General features: G+C 44.5%; 1 protein-coding gene and 1 long non-coding RNA gene across 3 annotated transcripts; one reads left to right on the top strand and one right to left on the bottom strand.

Annotated features, from left to right (window-relative positions):
* The first annotated feature begins 2,081 nt into the window (after positions 1-2,081).
* On the top strand, positions 2,082-21,920 carry EXOC3L1 (exocyst complex component 3 like 1). 2 transcript variants are annotated; one of them, XM_026671999.2, is made up of 13 exons: positions 2,082-2,278; positions 3,118-3,278; positions 5,810-6,029; positions 9,048-9,723; positions 10,412-10,529; positions 12,744-12,869; positions 13,011-13,111; positions 14,196-14,306; positions 14,479-14,620; positions 16,039-16,164; positions 17,439-17,594; positions 19,154-19,278; positions 20,462-21,920. In XM_026671999.2, exons 1-13 carry the CDS (start codon positions 2,236-2,238, stop codon positions 20,646-20,648), a joined length of 2,292 nt encoding a protein of 763 aa, XP_026527784.2. In that variant the 5' UTR covers positions 2,082-2,235; the 3' UTR covers positions 20,649-21,920. The 2 variants fall into 2 exon arrangements, with proteins under 2 accessions (XP_026527784.2, XP_087827705.1); XM_087971579.1 differs by having other exon boundaries at positions 2,229-2,369.
* Positions 9,744-16,283, bottom strand: LOC148129832 (uncharacterized). The gene is made up of 3 exons (XR_015750640.1): positions 16,154-16,283; positions 10,431-10,514; positions 9,744-9,842 (listed from the first exon to the last, which is right to left on the bottom strand). It is a non-coding gene; the product is annotated as an uncharacterized LOC148129832 (long non-coding RNA).
* Positions 21,921-22,875: the final 955 nt, after the last annotated feature.

Genomic DNA, 22,875 nt, shown 5'->3' with positions numbered 1-22,875 from the left:
CACACACACACTTTTTGGGATAGCTGAAACTGCAAAACTCCAAAGACAGCGTTCTCTGCTGTGATGCAAATGCATTCAGGAATAAGACATTGGATTTGTAAGATATTGCTATGGTTTAGAAATCTCTTTGGGAAAAGTATTATTGCTATGTAATAGTTGCATCTAAAGTATCACTTCTGTCCTGTTTATTTTTACAGCCTTAGGGATACATAGAATGTGGGAACAAATATATTGGAAAGCACTCTGTGCTTATTCCTGGAAAAAGTAGGCATACATAAGGGATAGTTTCTACATTGGGCTAAACTTGGCAATGTAATTGACCACTCTGCTCTTGTAATTCACTGATTCTGTTACATTTTTAACATCTTTGGTTCAAAATCTACTGTGACTTATCCCTGGGGGACTTTTTCAGAAATGAACATGAATAAAAAAAAATTCAAGAATGGAAAGAAGGACACCAACATGGTTTTAAGGAACATATCATTATTCTGTCTGAGAAGAAAGAAACATATTTGACTGATTTGGTAATAAAAGTCCCTTGTCTTGATTTTTAAAAGGGACAAAATTTGCACATCTATGGAGATTCACAGTCATCCAGGTCATAACTGTCTCTTTTTTTCAAAAAGGCAACTGGAACTTTTTTTTCCTGGAGGAGGAAGATGAAAACATTTCACTTCTCATCCAAGAAGCTGAATAGAATGGAATGGAATAAAGAATAGAAGGGGAGGGGAGAGAAGGGGAGAGGAGAGGAGAGAGAAGAGGAGAAGGGAAGGGAAGGGAAGAGAAGGGAAGGAAATAGAAGAGAAGGGAATAGAAGAAGAGAGGAGAAGAGAAGGGAAGGGAAGGAAGGAAGGAAATAGAAGAGAAGGGAATAGAATAAGAGAGGAGAAGGGAAGGGAAGGGAAAGAAATAGAAGAGAAGGGAAGAGGAGAGGAGAAGAGAAGGGAAGGAAATAGAAGAGAAGGGAATAGAAGAAGAGAGGAAGAGAAGGAAAGGAAGAGAAGGGGATAGAAGAAGAGAAGAGAAGGGAAGGGAATAGAAGAGAAGGGAAGGAAATAGAAGAGAAGGGAAGAGGAGAAGGAAGGGAAGAGAAGGGAATAGAAGAAGAGAGGAGAAGGGAAGGGAAGGAAGAGAAGGGAAGGAAATAGAAGAGGGAAGGGAAGAGGAGAAAGGAAGGGAAGGAAGAGGAGAAGGGAACGAAGGGAAGAAAGAGGAGAAGGGAAGGGAAGGGAAGGGAATATAAGAGAAGGGAAGGAGAGGAGAAGGAATAGAAGAGAAGGGAAGGGAAGAGGAGAAGGGAAGGGAAGGAAGAGGAGAAGGAAGGAAGGGAAGAGAAGAGAGAAGGGAAGGGAAGGGAATATAAGAGAAGGGAAGGAGAGGAGAAGGGAATAGAAGAGAAGAGGAAAAGAGAAGGGAAGGGAATAGAAGAGAAGGGGAGAGAAGAGGAGAAGGGAAGGGAAGAAAAGAAAGGAAAGGGGGGGAGGGAAAAGGAGAGGAGAGGAGAGGAGAGAGAGGAGAGAAGAGGAGAGGAAGAGAAGAGAGAGAAGAGAAGAGAAGAGAGAAGAGAAGAGAAGAGAAGAGAGAATACATAACAGAGGTACAAATGACAGACTCAAAGATTCATCACTTGAATCCTCAGGTCCATAATGATGAAGCTTCTTGGATGAGAAGCAAAATGTCATCTTCTTTTTCTTCCTCCAGGGGGGGAAAAAAACAGCCCAGTTACCTTTTTTGAAAAAGCACCTTGGTGGAAATTTACGTTTTTCTCCCCTATTGATGCATCAGGTCAGCTCCAGAGTTGCCATAGTCCAACACACACAAATCTCCTGAGTAATGCATTAGTTGACTGGAATGTTTAGAAATAAAACACAAACATTCACGAAGGAACTGCATCTACAGGCAGAGCAGAATAAGAAAGATCTCCGGATCCTGGCCAAGAGGACGCACGGATTCTTCCTGTGGTCAAAAGCCAGCAGCAGCATTGATGCGCTGAGCTATTTTGTGCTGTTTCATCTGCATGCCCAAAGAATGAAACTGACCGGTAGATTAGCTGTTTCTCCCTCCCCCCCCCTTCCTATTCTGACATCCTGAGTGTTTCTGCTTCAGTGCTACAGAGCAACACCCCCCCAAAGGAATATTAACTGACGGAAACGCTATTCACTGGCTCGGCTTCCTCTGCTCGGCCAGGTCCCGTCCTCAGCACTGAACCAGGGGAATCCTGCTGCCATTGAAGCCATGGGGATGTCTGCAGAGGACAGCGTTTCCACCCGTCCCAGAGGTAACCATCGACAAATGAAGGTTGGGGATTTTCTATATAGGGGCAGCAGCATGGGATATGTAACTCTCTCTACTGAGCAACAGCCCAATACGTAAGTCAGCTACTTATGTCGATCTGTCTCTTTCTTCCTTTGCCGTTTTCCACAGCAGTCACAGGCAAAGCAGGGATCTCCAGCCTTGGGCCCTTGAAGCCTGGCGGACTTCGACTCCCAGAATTCCCCAGGCTTCAAGGGCCCAAGGTTGGAGACCCCTGAGCCAAAGGATAATTTTACTCACTACGGGGACGACGACGCAGGAACCCAATTCCCAAACTTTTGTGATTGGAGCCAGGACAAAACTGGAATCTGGTTTATACTGAAACAGAAAGTTCAAGCTACTTTAATGTGGCGGCTTTCCACAAATCCCCTTCCGTCTCTCACTTTTAAAAAAACGTTGGTTTAGGGACAACTCAGATTTTTGCAAGCCTTGATCAGAGTGTGTCACGCCGAGGGATTGACACCAGGTCTTCTCATTTCATTCTGTTTGGGGACCAACTTGGCTGAGCGGTTTTGGGAGGCTGCGTTTTCGTTGCCTTCTGACTATAAGTGGGAATAGCTTCAATCCTGCAATCCCTTTCTTTTTTTCCCTCAAAGCCCCCTAAAAACCCAGCCCCCTCTGTGTAGCAAGGGAGGGATCGTTCATGTTTCAAGGCTGAGGAACCCAGAGCCGATGGTTCACCAGCTGCAGAGTTATGCGTTTCATTTCCTGTTTCCTTCCTGCATCCTTAGATGAAGCATTCCTGCCTGGTTTAAAAACACACACCGCCTGGAATTTTACATCCTTTCATTGTTGTTGTCTTAGTGGGAAAATGGCCAGAATTGGAAAAAGCAGAGAAACTGGCAAGAGGGGCTGCCTTGAAGTGGGCATCAGGGGTGTTTTATCAACCAGACAAGCTGGATAGTCTTCCGCAGTACCAGATTCGGGAGATGCAGCGTAACAGGTTCATCGAATCCCGCATAAAGGTACGTAAGCATGGCAGGTAATTTCATTTACCTGATCTTGAAGGTCCTTGGTGCTCTCTGAGCTTGGTTGTTTTCTTGCAGACGTTTCATTACCCATCTAGGTAATACCATCAGTGCTAGAAGGGAGTGGGGTTTGCACTCTGTTCATATACAACCGGATTGCCCTGCCAGTGTTGGTGGAAGTATTCTGGATAGTTCCTTTATTGGGCTGTTGTTTACAGTCTGATTGTGTTTTTTTTTTGAGTTGGTAGTTCCTAGACTACCAGAATCTTGGACCAAGAGTATTGGAAGAAGGCATCAGGTCCAACCCTCTGCCCATTATAGGAAGCTAAATTAAAACACAGATGCATTATAACACACTACAAAATGGGCAGAGTTCAAGACACAACAGCACAATATTGCTTTTGACTGACCCCTCCCACACATGTCTCTATTAACCCATCCCCAACGGATGACTGTCCAGTCTCTGCTTGTACTCATCCAGAGAATGAAATTTCAGTCATTTTCCCCATCCTTCGTTGCTTCTACTCTCAAACTGTTTTTAACTATCGGGAAGTTTTCTTAACAGTCAACCCAAGCCTGCTGTCCTGTAACAAGAGTTTTATCCCATGTCTTCCCCTCCAGAATAAGTTTCAATCTTTTCCGGTGTGATTCCTAGAGTTATTTGACAAGCTCTGCAGGGAGTCCTCGTTTAGTGACCATAACTCTGCAGGGGGTCCTTGTTTAGTCCTCATTTAGTGACCATACTTAGGGCAACTCGGTTGCTAAATAAAGGGGCTGCTAAAAGAAACCACAATTGACTTTATTTATGATCTTAATTTAACTCTTCCCTGGTTTGTGAAGGTTGCAAATGTGAGGATTAATCACAGGATTATTTTTAAATCACCAACTGCAAAGAGTTGATAAATGAGGCAATTGCTAAATAAGAACTGTCTGTATTGAGTTTGAATTTTATTGAGTTTTATTTTCTTTCAGGCTAAGAATAGCTTATTCCTTCAATCTTTCCAGTTGCAATTAATTTGTATTCCAATTAAATCATATTTGTTGCCTTTTTTGAAACAAACCTGTTCCAGTTTGTTTCTGGTTTGTTTGAATCCTAAAAGTACCCTTAACCTGTCATTTTATAGTAAGATGAGAATTTCTGTAATGTACAATTTTTCCAAAACTTTCTAATACTGGCAGGAACTGGGTGCTCACACAACAATCCCCCAAAACTCCTTATCTATTTAATTTTATTCTTGGAACCAAATTGTGAAACACATTTATTTGGTTACCTTCAGTGAGCTTACATATATCTTTGTCTTTAAAAAAAATACCAAGGCAGTTTATAAACATGGACTCTAAAATTAAACCACCCAGAGCCACACGATATGATGGATGTTACACAAAATTGACAAATAAATAAATAAATGAGAGAGGCAAAAGGGGAAAAAGCAGGAGGCTAAATGTAAATCTGACTTTTACATTGCCTATAAACTGTACAGGTAGTCCTTGACTTACGACTACAACTGATCCCAAAATTTACGTTGGTAAGCAAGACAGTTGATCAGTGAATTTTATTCCATTTTACAACCTTTCTTGTCACAATTGTTAAGTGAATCATTGCAGTTGGAGAGCAACTGTGATGATCCAGGGTGGGATATAAAAGCAACAAAGTCACAAAAATAGGTGAAGTCCCTTTAATTCCTTCAACTTGGCCTCCAAAGTCCAATTATCATTGACTGGGGAAAAAACTCCCCAATGAACAATTATGAAAAGGAAGAAATTTCGTTCAAACTCAAAATACATATAAATTATAAATAGAAAAAACAACACAAACCACACTGAAGCAATTAATGAGACAAGGCAGGATAAGGGCTTGAATACGTCCACAGATATCAAAATACACACACTGGGAAGGACGCCAGAACTCAGATAAGAACTGAAAGACTAGAATTATTTCACACTTTGCTTCCAGCACTGGGCCATGCGCAGTTTGTCCTTATAAACAGTCCTCCCAGCTGCAGCCCATGAAGGGGATCAGGGCCCTTTCCTCCCCCGTAGACCACACCATTCACATTTCTCCCTTATCCACTCCTCCTTGCGTGCAGTAGGATGAAGAGGGGATGGGCCTGGGTCTTTCTCTGAATGCCCAGTCAGACTGTGCCCTTCCCCAGTTTCCTCCACAACCTCCGGAGCCACACTCCCACTCCCTGTCGGCTGTTCCTCCTCTCCCTCGGAGTCAGATTCTAACAGGGGCATGACAGCAACACACACTTGAAAAGTGAATCTGGCTTTCCCATTAACTTCACTTGTCAGAAGGTCGGAAAAAGGGTTCACATGAGCTGGGACACTGCAACAGTCATAATTATGAACCCATTGCCAAGCGTCTGAATTTTGATCACGTGTCCACGGGGACACTGCAACGGTTGTGTGAACAATGGCCGTAACTCACCTTTTTCAGTGCTGTTGTAGCTTTGAACAGTCCCTAAATGAACTGTTGTAAGTCGAGGACTTACCCGTCATGACTTAACTTCTGGCTTTGCCTCCAGTCCACTGCTCAGTCCTACCTGGAAGGCATGAACACGGGCCTGGAGGAACTGCATTCTGCCCTCGCCGATGTCCAGCACATACAAGAAGAACTGGCGACCATTGAGAAGGATCTCACATCATGCATCGAGTCATTTCGGAGCTTACGGGAGCTACGAGAACTGGGCACGAAGCATGGCCAGCTGGAGGCAGTGGTCCAGATGTTGCCCCAGCTTTTCTCAGGTGACTTGGGCACTGCGGGACCCCACCGTCTGGCTGTGCCATTCCGAAACCCATTGCAAAATTTGATGGCCTTAACACAGAAGCATGAACACTCTGAATCTCTTTCTAGCCCCCCACGAAAACCTTAGATTTGATTCCTTGCACGTATAAGTTACTGAATCTCTCTATATAAAGGCGAAATGCCAGTCATGCATCATCACAAAATCTCCAGAACCGTAAAGCCTACTAACTTGAAATTTGGCACATATGTTCCTCTTGGCTTGTAGGTGCTCGCTAAGAAAGAATTTATCAAAATGACTATCAGTGTCAGGATTCCGGCAGTTACTCCAATTAAATCATGAGTTTTGAGCCAAACTTCCAAAACTTCAAAAGGATTTATTGGGAGTTAACATGTCCGGCACTGCCTGGATGTAGCCGACTCTGAGACATATAATTCATTGTCACCCTTGACCATGGTTTTTCCCCACCCCCTGGGTGTATCATAATTCATATTCTCCAATGGGACACATCCATAGCCAAGAGTCATCCATCATGTTCTCCAGTTAGACTTTTGCATGGCAGAAACTTCAGTCACCTAGTTACTATCTTTGAAAAACTATTTATGCAATGCACTTTCGATTTCCAAGCTGCCGCACTGCTCTTTCAAACCCCTTTCTGTTGTAATGACAAGGCAGTCGAGTTGTTTGATCATGAACAACTGAATCATGATGATCTTTATTGGAGTCTATTCTTTATACACATTTTTAGTTATCCTCCATCACTGGTTAACTTTGGTTACTGCTTAACTTTCATTACTGTTTAGCACAGTAATTAATTATCTCTAGTTAAAGTCTAACATATGTTTACTTCCTCTCTCTAATCCTCCTTTAGATTAGTGACTTTGTTTACCTGAGTTGCATTTGCTTGAAAACGTTCTTTATCTGAGGTTTGCCATCCGAGATTGGAACATTCCTGCAATTACAACTCTACACCTTTCCCCCCTCCCTTTCTGTTGACAACTCCAAAAAGACCATAGAAATATTTTGAGTTGACATTCAAAGCATTAGTTTTTCGTGTATTATTATTAACACCCTCTGATGCTAAGGACTTTTACTCCCCCTCCCCACCTGAAAAGAAATCTGTTCCAAATGCAAAACATGAGCAGAGGAGTTTCAGAGCACCAAGCAGCTTTAGTACAGAACAGTTGAGCTAAGCCATGCCCAGACTCCTTGCTGTCTCCATGCTCACACAGCAAATACTGCTTCAGTTTCCCTGTTTCAGTTTCCAAACAGCCCTCAACTCTCTCACACACTGACAGGACGCTAGCCAGATGAATACGGATGAATGCTGGTAGGCAGAAGCACAATTTTCCCCCTTATTTTCCTTCCCCAAAACTAAGTCTGATCACATTTTCATAGCAAAGCACAGGTATAGAACTAGTTATGTATATATTTGTCTCAGAAAGGGGGAAATGTTAAGAATATGGGAAAATAGTCTTACTAGCTGAACGTTATTATTGCTTCAGTTTCAATTAAATGTCAGCAACATGACATTTTATTCTTCTTTTGGCCCCAATGATCTTCTGGAGTGGGGATCTTGATTCGAAGACCAAATTTAGACTTCCATCCCCAAAATTTTGCATATGCTTTCTCCAAGCCAGGAATGGAGATTTCTATACTAGTTATATCAGGGTTGTTTTTACTCCAACACGGTTTCTGCTTTTTTTCCTTGTTCTTTATTATTTTCAATGCTCTCTTGAGCAATACAAATATAAATACAATTGTGAAAGAATAAGAATGAATTTTCAACTGGAGTCCAATGTGTTAAATGCTGTTTTTATATCAAGGTGTAAAAACAGGTGGAAACCTAACATGAAATTAAAAGGGCTATTTAATTGTGGAAAATAGGCTGATTTTTTAAAAATAATTTAGAAACAAAAAGAAATTTTAATTGCCCACCATGAAGGAAAAATAACACATTGTAAGAACTTTTACAGTCAGAAACTAGGGATGGTGCATTCAGTGGCCAAGCTAATGGGATGGCTAATTACTGTGTTTGTGACTTCTCTTTAACAGATATGGCTTATTGATTAATTTGGGTTTTTTTCCATTCCATTTTTCTTTTAAGACAGGGTGTCCAACTTTGGCAGCTCTAAGTGTCGTGCCCCTGTCAGAATCTGATTCAGAGGGGGAGGCCAAACAGCTGACAGGGAGTGGGAGTGTGGCTCTATTGGCTGTGGAAGAAACTGGGGAAGGGCAAAGTCTGGCTGGGCAGAGCAGGGGAGAGGTAGAGCAAGGGAGAGGGAGTTCAGAGGAAGACCCAGGCCCACCCCTTCTTCATCCTAGGGCACGCAGGGAGGAACAGAGAAGGGAGCAACCTGAGTTGCGTGGCTTACAGGGGGAGGAAAGGGCCCTGATTCCCTTCCTTAGCTACAGCTGGGAACACAGTGTTTAAAAAGGGAAGCTGCGCACAGCAAACTGTTGAGAGCAAACTGTGAATTTATCGCGAGGCTTATCTGTGTTCCTGGCATCTTCCCAACTTGTGTGTTTTGCTGTGCTTTCAAGTCTGCAATTCCTTCTCCTCCCCTGTCTAGTTAATTACTGCAGCATGGTTTGTTTGGATTTTTAGTTACAGTTTGTATGTACTTTGTTTTCGGACTGAATTTTCTCCACTTAAAGGCTGTTCTTGGGAGAGTTTTTCTCCAGCCGAAGATAACCTGGACACTGGGGGCAAAAATTGGAGATAATAAAGGGGTCTCTTTTTGCTTATTGAACTGTGTTGCCTTTATGCCATCATCACATTATATCATCACATTAAGACTACCTGGCTGGGGAATTTTGGGAGTTGAAGCCCATGGATCTTAATGTTGCCAAGGTTGGTCGCCCCTGTTCTAAGGGATTGAGGAAAGTGTGCATGTTTTTCCTCTGCTCAGTATACCAACCGCTGTTCGATGTTGTCTTTATTTCCTTTCCTTTTAGAGGTTTCCTTTTGGAAAGCTTAAACTTGATCCCGGCCTTTCCTTTGGTCTTCTCCCTGCAGTGCCTCAACTCATTTCGGAAGGCTTCTACCACTTACAAAGCCAGAACCTCCTGAAAGCCCACCTAGGGCTCATGGATCTGGAGAGCTTACGGGATAGCATCCTGTCCCAGTTGCATAACCGCAGCCTGCTCAGCCCCTCGAATCGGACCGACGTTGAGTCTTACTTTGGAGGCCTCCTGGAACTGAATGATGGCTTGGCACAGCATTTGTGGCGCACAGTTGCCCATGCCACAAAGGTGGTATTGGAGGACCCATCTCTTTTGGTGTCAGCCGTACGGATCATCGAGAGAGAGGAAACTATAGATGCCGCCGTGGCACTGAGGTCCCAACCTCATGGCTTCTTCCCACCGGGACGCCCAAAACGTTGGAGAAGGAAATTCTTCCAAGTTGTTCAAGACACTGTCATAGCTTCCTATTTCCAGGCTGAGCCAAACAAGACTCAAGGCCAGGGGCTTAGTAGCCACTTGGCATCCCTGCAGAGTAGCATCCTAGCAGAATTAGGCATCGTGAAAGATTGGCTGGTCCAGTGCTGCCCTCCTCATTACAACATCCTCACGGCCTTCGCCACCATGTTCCACCAAGGCCTAACCGATCACCTGCATCACATCCTTACGTGGGAGCTAGATAAACAAGAGATCTTCGCTCTCCTTCACTGGTCAATTCATGTCTACCCAAGGTGGGTGCCACTGCTAGTGGGTGCTGAAGGCCGGGAGGCATTTCCAAGCTTTTTAGGAAGAGATTCTGGAAGTGATATTGATGATTGTAGCATCCATATGAGCCAGCCGTGTGCAGCATCTGCCAAAAAAGCCAACACAGTTCTAGGCTGCATAAACAGAGGGATAGAATCAAGATTACGTGAAGTGTTAATACCACTTTATAAGGCCTTGGTAAGGCCACACTTGGAATACTGCATCCAGTTTTGGTCGCCATGATGTAAAAAAGATGTTGAGACTAGAAAAAGTGCAGAAAAGAGCAACAGAGATGATTAGGGGTCTGGAGGTTAAAACATATGAAGAACGGTTGAAGGAACTGGGTATGTTTAGTCTAATGAAAAGAAGGACTAGGAGAGACATGATAGCAGTGTTCCAATATTTCAGGGGCTGCCCCAAAGAAGAAGGAGTCAAGCTATTCTCCAAAGCACCTGAAGGCAGGACAAGAAGCAATGGGTGGAAACTAATCAAGGAGAGAAGCAACTTAGAACTAAGGAGAAATTTCCTGACAGTTAGAACAATTAATCAGTGGGTGCATGTTAGAATTTTACTTGTGGTGTCTCCAATCCAGCCTGGCCTGTTGAAGAAGGCTGCTAAAAACTTTCTTCTGCATTTTTGTCCTGATTCCCCTCCCCCCTTTTTTAAAAAAATCAGTTCTGAAATGATGGCTCACGCAGATCTGCTTCCTGAAGTCGACATCTCAACCTTGGCTCCTCTGCTTCCAGCAGATACCATCAGGTCTCTGGAAGAGTCTTACCTGGGGAAAGTACAGGTGAGTTAGAAGACCAGGTTCAGGGTTTTGAAAATCCAATCATCTGTGGGCACAGAAGGAGATCTGGATGTCTTTAGCAGTGATTGAACTTGAGTCTGTGGGCTACTATGAGAAGGTAACTCAAGGTTTCAGGCGAATTCTTTTTCCCCACTACCTGAAATTGACTTGGAGATGCTGAGAGTACATTGTAAGACTCTTATTATCTACATCCAAAATGCTTCCAAGTACACATTATTGCCATTTATCCTAACATTACCATTGGAGAAGAGTTCAAATCCTCTTCAGGAACCCTTTTGGGGGGTGGGCAGGGGGGAGGGGGAGGCCTTGTTTTAAAGAGAAAAGCAGGAAATATATTTAATAATATTGAGAACTGACACAACCACAACAACACGTATCTCAGAAGGCATTATACTATGGGCAAATTTCCAGCAAGACATGACAAGGATAAACCAATGAATGTCAGTTTCTCATCTTCTATATATATATATATTTGTTTTCTTTATATTTATATATATATATAAATAAAAGCAAAAATAGCACTCGCACATCATCACAAAATCTCCAGAACTGTAAAGCCTACAAACTTGAAATTGGGCACCTATGTTCCTCTTGGCTTCTAGGTGCTCACTAAGAAAGGATTTTTCGAAATGACCACCAGAGCATTAGTATTTCCTATATTATTATTATTTATACTCTCTGATGCTAAGGAGTTCTACTCCCCCTCCCCACCTGAAAAGAAATCTCTTCCAAATGCAAAACTCAAGCAGAGGAGAGGAGTTTCCATTTTAGTTTCACAGCAGCAACTAGCTTTAGTACAGAACAGTTGAGCTAACCCACGCCCAGGGTCCTTGCTGTCTCCTTCTTGCTCACATCAACAAATACTGTTTCAGTTTCTAAAGAGCCCTCAACTCTCTTGCACACTGGCAGGACGCTAGCCAGATGAATACCAATGGATGCTGGTAGGCAGAGGTAGAAATTTTTTGGCCTTATTTTTCTCCCCCAAAACTAAGCCCAACCACATAGTTTTGTAGCGAAGCATGAGCATCGAGCTAGTTTTGAATAAAAAAGGAGAAAAAAGCGGTCAATTAAATTTAACATTTCACATGTAGTATCCACCCTGGCTGGCTGCAGGGAGAAGAAATTCACGGAATATTCACTTCCCGCTCCCTCCCACCCCACCCTGGTCAAGGAATGCTGTCAGGACAATTTCGTGCCACTCCTTTTCTAATCCTGGAGCGAAGTAGCTAGAGAGACCTGCTCTGTAGCTATCAAACCAGCCGTTCGCTGCCTAGCAGAACAGAGATATGTGCCGCTAGTTCAAAGCACCATCCTGGGCGGAGTCCCTCCCACTTCAGGAATCTTGATTCACACTCTGACTTGAATAAAGGTTGATCTAATGGTGGAACACCAGCAGCCTCCTTGGGGCTCTGGGGCCACAGGGAGATGGGCTGAGTCTTGCAGCCATTTTACTGCAACAGACAGAACTGCAAACAGGAGGTGGAAAGGTTGCAGCCAAGCCAAACCACCGCGCTGTTTATGCTCAATTGCTTTGAGTGGGCTCAAGCAGACTGTTGTGGTTAGCCGGCAGCAGGTGTGGATGGCTGAGGAGAGTGAGGACTCAGATGAGGGGCCAGGACCATTAGGGAGTAGACTGCTGCCTTCAGAGATTATGGGGGCTGGCAGCAGCGATGAGGAGGTTCCCGAGGAGCCTGTGCCAAGGGCGCATGCACACAGGGTTGCTCGCAGGAAAGAGCAGCTGCAGCAGCATGGGCGACTCAGGAGTAAGGCTGCAAAGTAATGGCCCCTCCTTCAAGAATATAAAAGCCAGCTGGGAATCGGACGGTCTTTGCAGGAAGCAAAGACGTATTGAAACTCGAGCCTCATGGACATTGCAGTGTCTTAGTTGGTATCTGAAGACCCTTGTGTTGTAAAATATTTCCAGGTGATCTTATCTGTTATTCTTGGCAGACTCGCACAGTTTTGGTGAGGCTCATGCTTATCAGCAGCCTTTTAACTGGGGATTCGTAAGAATCATTAAAAGGTTTCTGTTCCCTTTGATTCGTGTTTGTTTTATTGGAAAAGGGTTTGGGGTCAGAACACAGACCAAATGAGACACGTGAATCACAACAGGTGGGAACTAGTAAAAGATCTGGACTTTGAGTTCATTCCAAAGGCTCAGGATTACTTGATCCCCATTTTGTTTCCTTCCTCTAGGCTAGCATCGCAGAATGGATGCAAAAGGCTCTAGAAATGGAGTTTGAGGAATGGCTTTGGGGCAAAGAACCCGAATCCGACTATCAAGGCTTCTTCCAGAGCAACCTGCCTATCATTGCCATGAAGGTTAGGAGGAGGAATTGGGGAGGCAAGGAGAGAAGAGTTAGCTAACTGAACAAAGAAGATATTTCTAATTGTAGAAGCCAAATCATGAGTTTGATTTCCCCATCTGTTTTTTTTCCCCCTCTTTCCCATTAAATATCTCAGATGCTCGATGAAAACATTAGACTGGTATCACTCATCTCTGGTATTCTCCAGCAGAAAGTTCTTGAAATGGCTTTGGGAGAGTTGGAGGCGTTTTTGGGCAGGTCAGTTTCATCTTGTATGCCAATTAATTCCAAAAAACAGGATGGCCTATATAACCTCAACACCTCAGTAACAGAGAAGAATCTTTGGGTCCAATCTGTAGTCACAGATTGATTCTGAGCTGAATCAAGCTGAAAGTTCATTTCTGAAAGTACTTGGTTCGTAATTGGATCCATCTTGGTCCTGTCCACCATTAAGTCAGCCTATTGGTGGTTATACATCAGTGTGGGAAAAGGGATTGGCTTGCAAGCTGGAAATATGAGCCAGCAGTGTGCAGCAGCAGCAGCCAAAACAAGCCACTGCAATCCTAAATTGCATTAACAAAGGGATACAATCAAGATCAAGTGACTAATACCACTCTATAAAGCCTTAATAAGACCCCACCTAGAATTCTGCATCCACTTTTGGTCACCACATTATAAAAAATATGTTGAGGCTCTAGAAAGAGTGCAGAGAAGAGCAACCAGGATGATGAGGGGACTGGAGGCTAAAACATACAATGAACTGGGCTTGGCTGGTCTAGCGAAGAGAAGGACCAGGGGAGACAGGATAAGAGTCTTCCAATATTTGAGGGGCTACCACAGAGAGGAGGAAGGGGTCAACCTATTTTCCAAGGCACCTGAAGACCAGACAAGGAACAATGGATGGAAACTGAACAGGGAGAGATTCAACCTGGAAATAAGGAGAAATTTTCTGACAGTAAGAACGATCAACCCATGGAACAGAAGTTGCCTTCGGAAGTTGTGGGAGCTTCATCACTGGAGGCTTTCAAGAAGAGATTGGACAGCCATTTGTCAGAAATAGTGTAGGGTCTTCTGTTTGGGCAGGGGGTTGGACTAGATGACTTACAAGGTCCCTTCCAACTCTGGTAATCTGTAAGTATGGTGACTACATGGATCTTTCCATTCCGCTATGATTTCACCAAAGGCTTCCGGGTAAACAGGGGCGTGCATAAGCGCACCATCGTGCCTACCGTCCCTGTCCTATTGTTTCTCTTATTCTTTATTTTTCTTATATGTATAAATAAATAAAAATAAAATAAATAAACAAGGCCTGACATAATAAGTGTGTCTTTCCTTTCTGCAGCCTGTATGAGAAACTGGTGGAATTTTTTAAAGCACATCAGCAAGAGCCCATGGCATCTAAGTACTACACAGCGAGATTGTTGTCCACTGTCAACAACTGCTTGGCTCTCAGGTATTCCCGAAGGCTGTTTCTGGTACTCTGTACCTGTCTCTCTCTCTCTCTCTCTCTCTCTCTCTCTCTCTCTCTCTCTCTCTCTCTCTCTCCCCCTCTCTCCAGGCCAGATGTTTTCTTCATCTTCTTAGCCATCAGCCTTCTTAATTATTTCTCTTCTCTTTCCTGGCAGCTCCTCCATCTCAGCCTTGTGTGCTAACGGGTTGGCTCCTGAGGAGCCTGTCAGGATGCTACCATCTCTACACACGGCCTTAGAGAAAACTCAGAAGAAGGCATGCCAACTTCTATTGGAGGAGATGCTGGCTGACTTGAAGGTACCCCTCATTCAGCACCACACACAGCAGTGGGTTTGGTTCTGGTTTTAGGGTGCATGGAGAACCAAACTAATAGTGGTTATTCAATACGCCATGATCAAACGATTCCTGGCTTAGCCTGCAACCTGAACCAAGTTACTGATTGCAACACATTCTGGGACAACCTTTGGAAAACAGACTCCAGCTGTCTTGTGGAAATACACACACACACACACACACACACACTTCAAAAGGTGAGAGCTATATAGCACATCAGGCTGCAACAAACCAATGGTCAAAAGCTGTATTTCGCTGGATGTTGATATAAATAGTTCATCCAGTAATTCCCATGCATATTATAATGCAGGGGTCCACAAACTTGGCAACTTTAAGACTCGTGGACTTCAACTCTCAGAATTCCTTCGCCAGCTTTGCTGGATGGAGAATTCTGGGAGTTGAAGTCCAGAAATCTTAAACTTGCCAAGTTTGGAGACCTCTGTTATAATGTAAAGACAATGCTTGACTCTTGGGGGCGATGCTCACCTCTGTTTCTTAGCAGAGGGAGCCAAGTGTTGTCTGAAGACAGTTGTTGCCTTCCCACCAACATGGTACCTATTTTTCTACTCGCATTAACGCATTTGCATGTTTTTGAACTGCTAGGTGGGCAGGAGCTGGGGCAAATAACGGGAGCTCACCCTGTCACAGGACACTTGGGTCTCAAACCTCTGGCTGCCAGCTTTCTAGCTGAGAAGCTCAACTTTTTTTTTTAACCTCTGAGCCCTATTATAAGAGAGATCAAAGCAAACCAATTGGTTGGGGGTTTTTTTCAGCCTCTACGTCTGTCTGTAGTGGTTGCTCTTTCCGTGTCTACTTGTATAGCCTTGCATCTCATACTGATAGCATTATTCTCAAATACAGGTAGTCCTCGACTTACAACAGTTTTTTTTAGTGACCATTCAAAGTTACAGTGGCCCTGAAAAAAGTGACTTATGACCATTTTTCACAGTTACGACCTTTCTGGCAGCCCCATGCTCAAGTGGGCAGAATTCCAATTGCTTGGCAGTTGGTTCACACTTATGACCGTTGCTGTGTTCCAAGGTAACCTGATCCCCTTTTGCAACCTTTTGACAAGCAAATCAAGGGGAAAGCCAGATTCACTTAACAACCAAGTTACTAACTTATCAACTGCAGTGATTCGCTTAGTAACGGTGGCAAGAAAGGTCATAAAGTGGGGCAAAACTCACTTAACAAATGTCTCCCCTAACAACAGACATTTGGGGCTCAGTTGCCGTCATAAATCGAGAACTCCCTGTAGATTAACTTTTATTTAACAGCTGCTAGCATTTTCTCTCTTTTTGCTCCTTGGAATGCTGTTCTGAGCTGCTCTCAATAAGAGGAGAAGAAAAAAAAGACATGGTTTCTCTTGCGGTCTGTTCCAGCCACTCTTTGCCCAGTTCCCCTCTCGCCAGTGGCTGCTGGATGACTGTCAGCTGATGAACAACATCTGCGAGGTGATTGACAAGCATGTGGAAGGTTTCGGCAGAACTCACAAACCTGTCAGCATGGTAAGATCCTGGCCACTGCTGGGGACATTGATGGTGGGGTTGGGAAAGATCTATCCATTCAGAGTTGGTCTTCAGCCAGTTCTGACCAGTTCTGGAGAACTGGTAGCAGAAATTTTGAGTCGTTTGAAGAACCGGCCAATCCCACCTCTGACTGGCCCCACCAATCCCATCTCTTCTCTGCCTCCTGAGTCCCAGCTGATCGGCTGGGGTCTTCTTTGGTTGCCCTGCACAGGAGAACAGAGCTGGAAAGCAGGTTAGTGGGGTGAGGAGAAAATGGAGATTTTGCAGTATCCTTCCCTTGCCACGCCCACCAAGCCACGCCCACAGAACCAGTAGTAAAAAAAAAAAAATTTGAATCCCACCACTGTATCCACTAAAAGTCCAGGGTGAGCATCATCCTGCAATCATGACAAGCCTAATGGTAGATCAGTCTGTTAGCAAAACAAGAGACAATTAGCAATAGCACTTAGACTTATATACCGCTTCACAGTGCTTTACAGCCCTCTCCAAGTGGTTTACAGAGTCAGTCTCTTGCCCCCAACAATCTAGGTCCTCATTTTACCCGTCTTGGAAGGATGGAAGGATGAGTCCACCTTGAGCCTGGCAGGATTTGAACTGCCAAATTGCAGGCAGCCAATAGTCAGCAGAAGTAGCCTGCAGTACTGCCCTCTAACCACTGCGCCACCGAAGCTCTGAATGAAGGAGATTCTAAACATTATGTGCAAATGAGACAAAGAGGAACAAAGATATTACAGGATGCGGTCTTTAATTGTTTCAACTTCAAGTGGATAGCCTTTTTCTATACAAAATTGCAAAGATAATCTATAAGATACCATATGACAGATGGGATAAAAGCAGTGAGGAACAGGGGGGAGGGAGCTGGAAATCCCCCTTTTTTTCATCATTCCCTCCCTCTTTTAGATATTTTTTTTCCTTTTGCCCTTTATATTGTACATCCCCTTCTCTCTTACCCAAGCTCTACAGAAAAGAGAAATCGTTGATGACGTGCAGAGGGACAGCTAAAATTCAGTCAAACATTACACCTCATCTTAGCGTTGTAGGTGCCCATTTTGTCCTATCTGGAAATGCCAAGAGTGAAACCAGAATCTTTTTTACACAAATCATTACCCTAAAGCAGCGTTTCCTAAGTTTCAGCTCAGAACAATCCAGGTTAGTTAGCGAGGGCACATACTCACAAACTGGATTTCGGCCGTATCCAGAAACACCGTGCCTCTTTTTTTTCCCCCCCTTTCTCCTATAACGCCCACTCACAGTACCTGCTGTCAGAAGCTGAGCACCTGGTCATGAGCCAATATGTGAAGTCCCTTTTGCAGAAACGGATGACGTGTCAAACAGCCGAAGAGAGGAGCAAGATGTCTGCAAGAATGCTGCAGGATACCTCTCAGTTAAGGGAACTCTTCTGTGCCCTGGTGAGAAGAAAAAAGGGGGGGGGGAAACCACCACAACTTCCCAGCCAAGGTAGAAATGCTGCAAAAGAGAAGGTGGGAATTTCTGGGGAGTGACAGGCTAATTTGGCCAAACAAGGGTAAGGGGAAATGACGATTACAACCCAAGAGGCAATAAGGCAGAAGGATTTTCATGGTTCATGCCATTTTAAAAATAGACTAAAACTCAACACTGCAATCTCATAGCTACAAAACAGAAGTGGTGGAGGGGAGAATTGCAAAATAATAGTAATAATAATAATAATAATAATAATAATAATAATAATAATAATAACAACAACAACAACAACAACAACAACAACAACAACAACAACAACTAGATTTGTAGCCACTGCAATCAAAGAAGACTGGCAGCAATTGGCATAGACCAAATAAACTACAATAAAGTACCCATCCTAAAAAAAAAAAAAAAAACCCAACAGTCAACTGGAAGTAACATTTGTGATTCCAAATGTTTTCTGATCGTTGATTGGGTGATTAAATAAACTTAAATAAATATGTGCACTTTTATTTCTGATTGACTGTCCCAAAGGTGTTTTTTCAAGAGGCAATGGGACTTTCTGTTTTTTTTTTCTTGGAAGATGTTTCACTTCTAATCCAAGAAGCTTCTATAGCTCTTCTTCTTCAGAGCCAACCTTTTGGACCTCAGGGACCACCAAACTCATACTTTTAAATCCCACAGACCAGAGACCCTGGGAAAATCCCCCCAAAAGTCTGCAGGAAAATTCCCCACCCCGTTTTCCTACCGATCGATCATTCTTTATTTGGGATCACAGGATACCGTCTCCAGCTCCATTCTCACAGGGAGAGAGAGAGAGACTTTTGGCTTCATGCAAGGAAAGCAGCAGAAGTCTTTCTTTCTCTCCCCCAAACTCCACCAGAAATGAGTCTTTGTGAGACTTGTTGTGCCAGTGCAGCCTCTTGGAGCAGGAGGCCTTGCAGGGTCCCAAAGACTCATTTCTGGCAGAGTTTGGGAGAGAGAAAGAAAGACTTTTGCTGCTTTCCTTGCGTGCTGCCAAAAGCAGAAGAAAGAAATGGAAAGAAGCAGCCCAGCGGCCAGCCCAGGTGCATGAAGTGAGTGGGGCAAGTTCCCCCCCTCTGCCCTTTCCCCCCTCCCCTCACTACCTGGTGTTCGCAATACAAGCCTTGTGTTCCTGCACAGCCTGGATTAATTGCTTTGGGGGGTGCTTTGGGGTGACATTTCTCTGTGGACCGCCAAAATTTTCTTGTGGACCACCAGTGATCCCCAGCCCACTAGTTGGTGACCACTGACCTGGAGGACTAAGACTCTCCATAGATATTCTAGTTGACTGTTTATATAGCATGGAAACCTCGTTGTAGTTTCCTTTGGTCTATGCCTACTGTTGCCAGTCTTCCTTGATTGCTTTTGTACAATTCTCCCCTACATCCCTTTCAATCTTCTGTTTTGCGGGTATGAGATTGCAGCTGAGTTGAGTTTTACTCTATTTTAAAAGGAAGTGACTGTATTGGTTGTGAGCTACCTGGTCTCCTTTTCTTCCCAGGGCTTGGAGGAGGACAAACTTTCCCTCCAAGTCATTGCAGATCTGCAGCAAATCATCAGTATCAAGGACCCTTCTATGCTTGGCCTGGAAGTGCTGGGATTCATGTCAAAATATCCTGATATCAGGTAGGACACCCAAGTGGTGAAGAAAAGGAGAATTTTCCATCTTCTGATTGCAACATCCTCTGGCATCTAATCTTTGGGACTGAATGAGAAACTCAGAAACTGCTATAGTCTTCTTTTGACACCAGGTGCTCAGAATATGAATATCGGACCATAGGAATAACTAGGAATCAGTACTTGATTGTTTTATTTATTGTGAAGCATTTCTATTCTTTACATTTGCTTTAAGTGTCATATACAGTGTTATTAGTAACAAGAAGTCATTAGAAAAGGCAGCTTACAAATGTGGATAGATATGTACAATATCTGTGGAATTCTTGGTACACTCAGAGCTCGGTTGTTTTCTTGCAGACTTGATTTCTGTTTAAATACGGGTGAATGTTCCCACCAACATGGACAGAGCAAGCCATTGTACATAAATAGCAAGCACTCTTCTCGCACTGAAGATGTTACCTAGTTGGGTAATGAACCGTCTTGGAGAAAACAACCAAGCTCCAACAGCACCAAGGACTCCACAGTTCAACCTTCAGCTATAAATATTCTGTTTTGTAATATTTTTCTGTCCTGCTACTGCTCCATCCCCAATCAGAAAGGGAGAACATTTTCCAAGAGTTTTCCATTCAAGAGACTGAATGCACGCTGCATTATTAGGATCAGTATATTCATTGCGGTATATTCTAGGGGAAAGCCTGGGGTTGAAGAAGATTGCAGCAGAGAAAACTGATAACAAATAAACTATCCTGCAGAGGAACTCCTTCATTCATCGATCTGCAGGCTTTCTCGCAGAGTTGACAGAAGAATAAACCAAATAAAAAGCCACCTCCTCGTGTGGTCATTTGTGTGTGAGTCTGTGTGTGTGTGTAATCTCTTATATACATCTCTGAGAGACTTCTCCCTCAGTGCTGCTTATTCAGATTCATATTTGTAGGGGCCTTGTAGGTCATCTAGTCCAATCCTCTGCCCAAGCAGTAGACCCTACACCCTTTCTGACAGATAGCAGCCTGCTCTCTTCTTGAAAGCCTCCAGTGATGGAGCTCCCACAACTTCCGAAGGCAACTTTTGTTCCATTGATTGATTGGAAGAGCTTGCCATACAAGGTTCCATGATAATAAGTTGGTTTTGAAGTCTTTTCTCGCGTCCGCTGTAAAATCGTGTAACACGCTTATCTTCCATCTTGTTTCTCCAGCGAGGACCACATTTCCATGTTCTTCTACTTGCGGGGCGACATCTCCAAAGAAATCTGCAATCACGTGCTGGGGATCATGGCACAGAATCCGCAAGTCCTACCGGAGAATTACGATCCCGTTTTCAGCAATATCTTGGTTCCTGCTCCAGAGCTGCCCTTCTGCCTTGGCAAGTCCAAATGTGCCTGAGATCCCCCTAACTGTAGCTGCTACTCCTGCCGCCAACTGTCTTGCCAGCCTGTCTGAATCCGCCAGTCTGCAGGCAAGGTGGAAAAACCTTACCTACGATACCAACAAGCACTGCGCCATTTTGTGTGGCCAGAGGCAAGTTTGCCGATACAGGTTGTACTCGACTTACGATCAGAGGTGGTATTCAGCCAGTTCTGACCAGTTCTGGAGAACCGGTAATAGAAATATTGAGTAGTTTGGAGAACCGGCAAATCCCACCTCTGACTGGCCCCGCCCCCATCTAGTCTCCGCCTCCCAATGAGTCCCAGCTGATCGGCTGGGTCTTCTTTGGTTGCCCTGCACAGGAGAACGGAGCTGGAAAGCAGGTTAAGTGGGGTGGGGAGGGAAGGGGGATTTTGCAGTATCCTTCCCCTGCCACGCCCACCAAGCCACACCCATCAAGCCACGCCCACAGAACCAGTAGTAAAAAAAATTGAATCCCACCACTGCTTATGATCACAGTGGAGCCCAAACTTTCTACGGCTAAGGGCAGGGGTGGGATTCTATCGGTTCGGATCAGTTCAGGCAAACCAGATGTTAAAGTTACATCCGGTTCACCGAACTGGTATTTCAATCAACTGGCTCTCCCTGCCTACCCCGCCCCTCCCGGGGAGTCTCCACGTGGCCCATTTTTGATGCAGGTAAAACCAGGCCTTCCGGAAGTCCGGAAATGGGCCTGTTTCTGGCTTCCGGAGGGCCTCCAGAGCCCGGGTGAGGCGGTTTTCATCCTCCCAGAGGCCCAGGGGAGGCCTACGGACCCCCGGGAGGGTGAAAACAGCCTCCCCGGGCCCCTGAGGCCCACCGGAAGCCGGAAACAGGAAGTTCCAGTAGGCCACGTCCATCATGGCCACACCCACCCAGCAACCAGGCAGCGAACCGGTGGCTGCGATTTTTGAATCCCACCCTTCGCTAAGGGAAACATTCCGCGAAGTGGATTTTGGACGAACTTTCTTGCCACGGTTGTTTAAGTGGATCGCTGCCGTTGTGAAGTTAGGGGCACTGTTGTGAAGCGTATCTGGCTTCCTCCATTGACTGTGTTTGTCGGAAGGTCGCCAACGGGGGGAATCACGTGACTCCCCGAAACTGTCACCGTCGTAAATATGAGTCAGTTGCCAAGCGTCCGAATTTTGATCGCGTCGTAAGTTGCTGCCATGGTCAGAACACCAGTTACCTTTTTTTTCAGTGCCGTTGTAACTTTGAACAGTCATTAAATGAAAACTTGTAAGTCAAGAACTACCTGTATTTTAAACCAGGCGAGTCTCTTTGCTCCTTCTGCTTTTTCTTTCGTTGGCCTATCCAACAAGTGGCCAAGGGTGGGCTCTGCTGGCTGGAGATTTCTGGGAGTTGAAGTCCACAAGTCTAAAGTTGCCAAGTTTGGAAACCTCTGGGATAGACGATACTAGTTTCCCACCCCCCCCAACAAAGGCTACTGCTTGTGAAGAGAAGATCACAGTCCCACCACAACCATTCAGAAGTCTTGACACCCAGCTGCAGCCCTCAAGGCTTTTCCCTTGGGATCTGCGGGCGTAAGGAAAGGAAGGATAAAGACTGATTAAAGAAATCACAGGTGTGAGATTACGGAAAGTTCCTCCATGCAGCAAAGAAAGAAAAACAATAATAGAAATAAGCACAGAGGCTGAGATAAGTGGGGTGGGGAGGGAATGGAGATTTTGCAGTAACCTTTCCTTAGGAGTGGGGTGGGAATGGAGATTTTGCAGGATCCTTCCTCTGCCACACTCACCAAGCCACACCACACCCACCAAGCCACGCCCACAGAACCGGTAGTAAAAAAGTTTGAATACCACCACTGAAACAAGGGATATAATGCCCTACTGCTCATGTTCCCCATCAACTGTTATCAAGGGCTATGTTTACTCTTGTACCAGAAATAATGTATGGCGAGCCTAGCTACTAGCCATAGAAAGCCTTAACTTAACACCAGCAACTGCAATCCATGAATCTGATAACAGGCAGCAAAAGAAGAGTCTAACTTGATTTTTGCACAGATATTTTTTTTCAGACAAATAGTAACTGAATTGTTTTCCACTCTGTTTCCAGTCGCAGGAGCCCATTGGTTTTTCTGGGACAAAGTCATATTTGCGATATACCATATAGTGTGGGAAATAACTTGGGACACTTATTAATGGTCAGCAGCAACCCCACTGTTAGTCACTAGCTGCTTTTTATG

Source organism: Notechis scutatus, chromosome 9, assembly GCF_049901735.1.
Source record: "Notechis scutatus isolate UNSWTSFEM ecotype Mainland chromosome 9, rNotScu1.2, whole genome shotgun sequence".
NCBI classification, from domain to species: Eukaryota; Metazoa; Chordata; class Lepidosauria; order Squamata; family Elapidae; genus Notechis; species Notechis scutatus.
The sequence above is the reverse complement of the archived record's forward strand: the minus strand, read 5'-3'. Positions and strand labels throughout refer to the sequence as shown.

Coding starts and splice junctions, on each gene's coding strand:
- EXOC3L1 (XM_026671999.2), top strand. CDS start 2,236: ATGGGGATGTCTGCAGAGGACAGCGTTTCCACCCGTCCCAGAG. Junction 3,279..5,809: donor TCATCGAATCCCGCATAAAG/GTACGTAAGCAT, acceptor CTTTGCCTCCAG/TCCACTGCTCAGTCCTACCT. Junction 16,165..17,438: donor CTCACAAACCTGTCAGCATG/GTAAGATCCTGG, acceptor GCCCACTCACAG/TACCTGCTGTCAGAAGCTGA.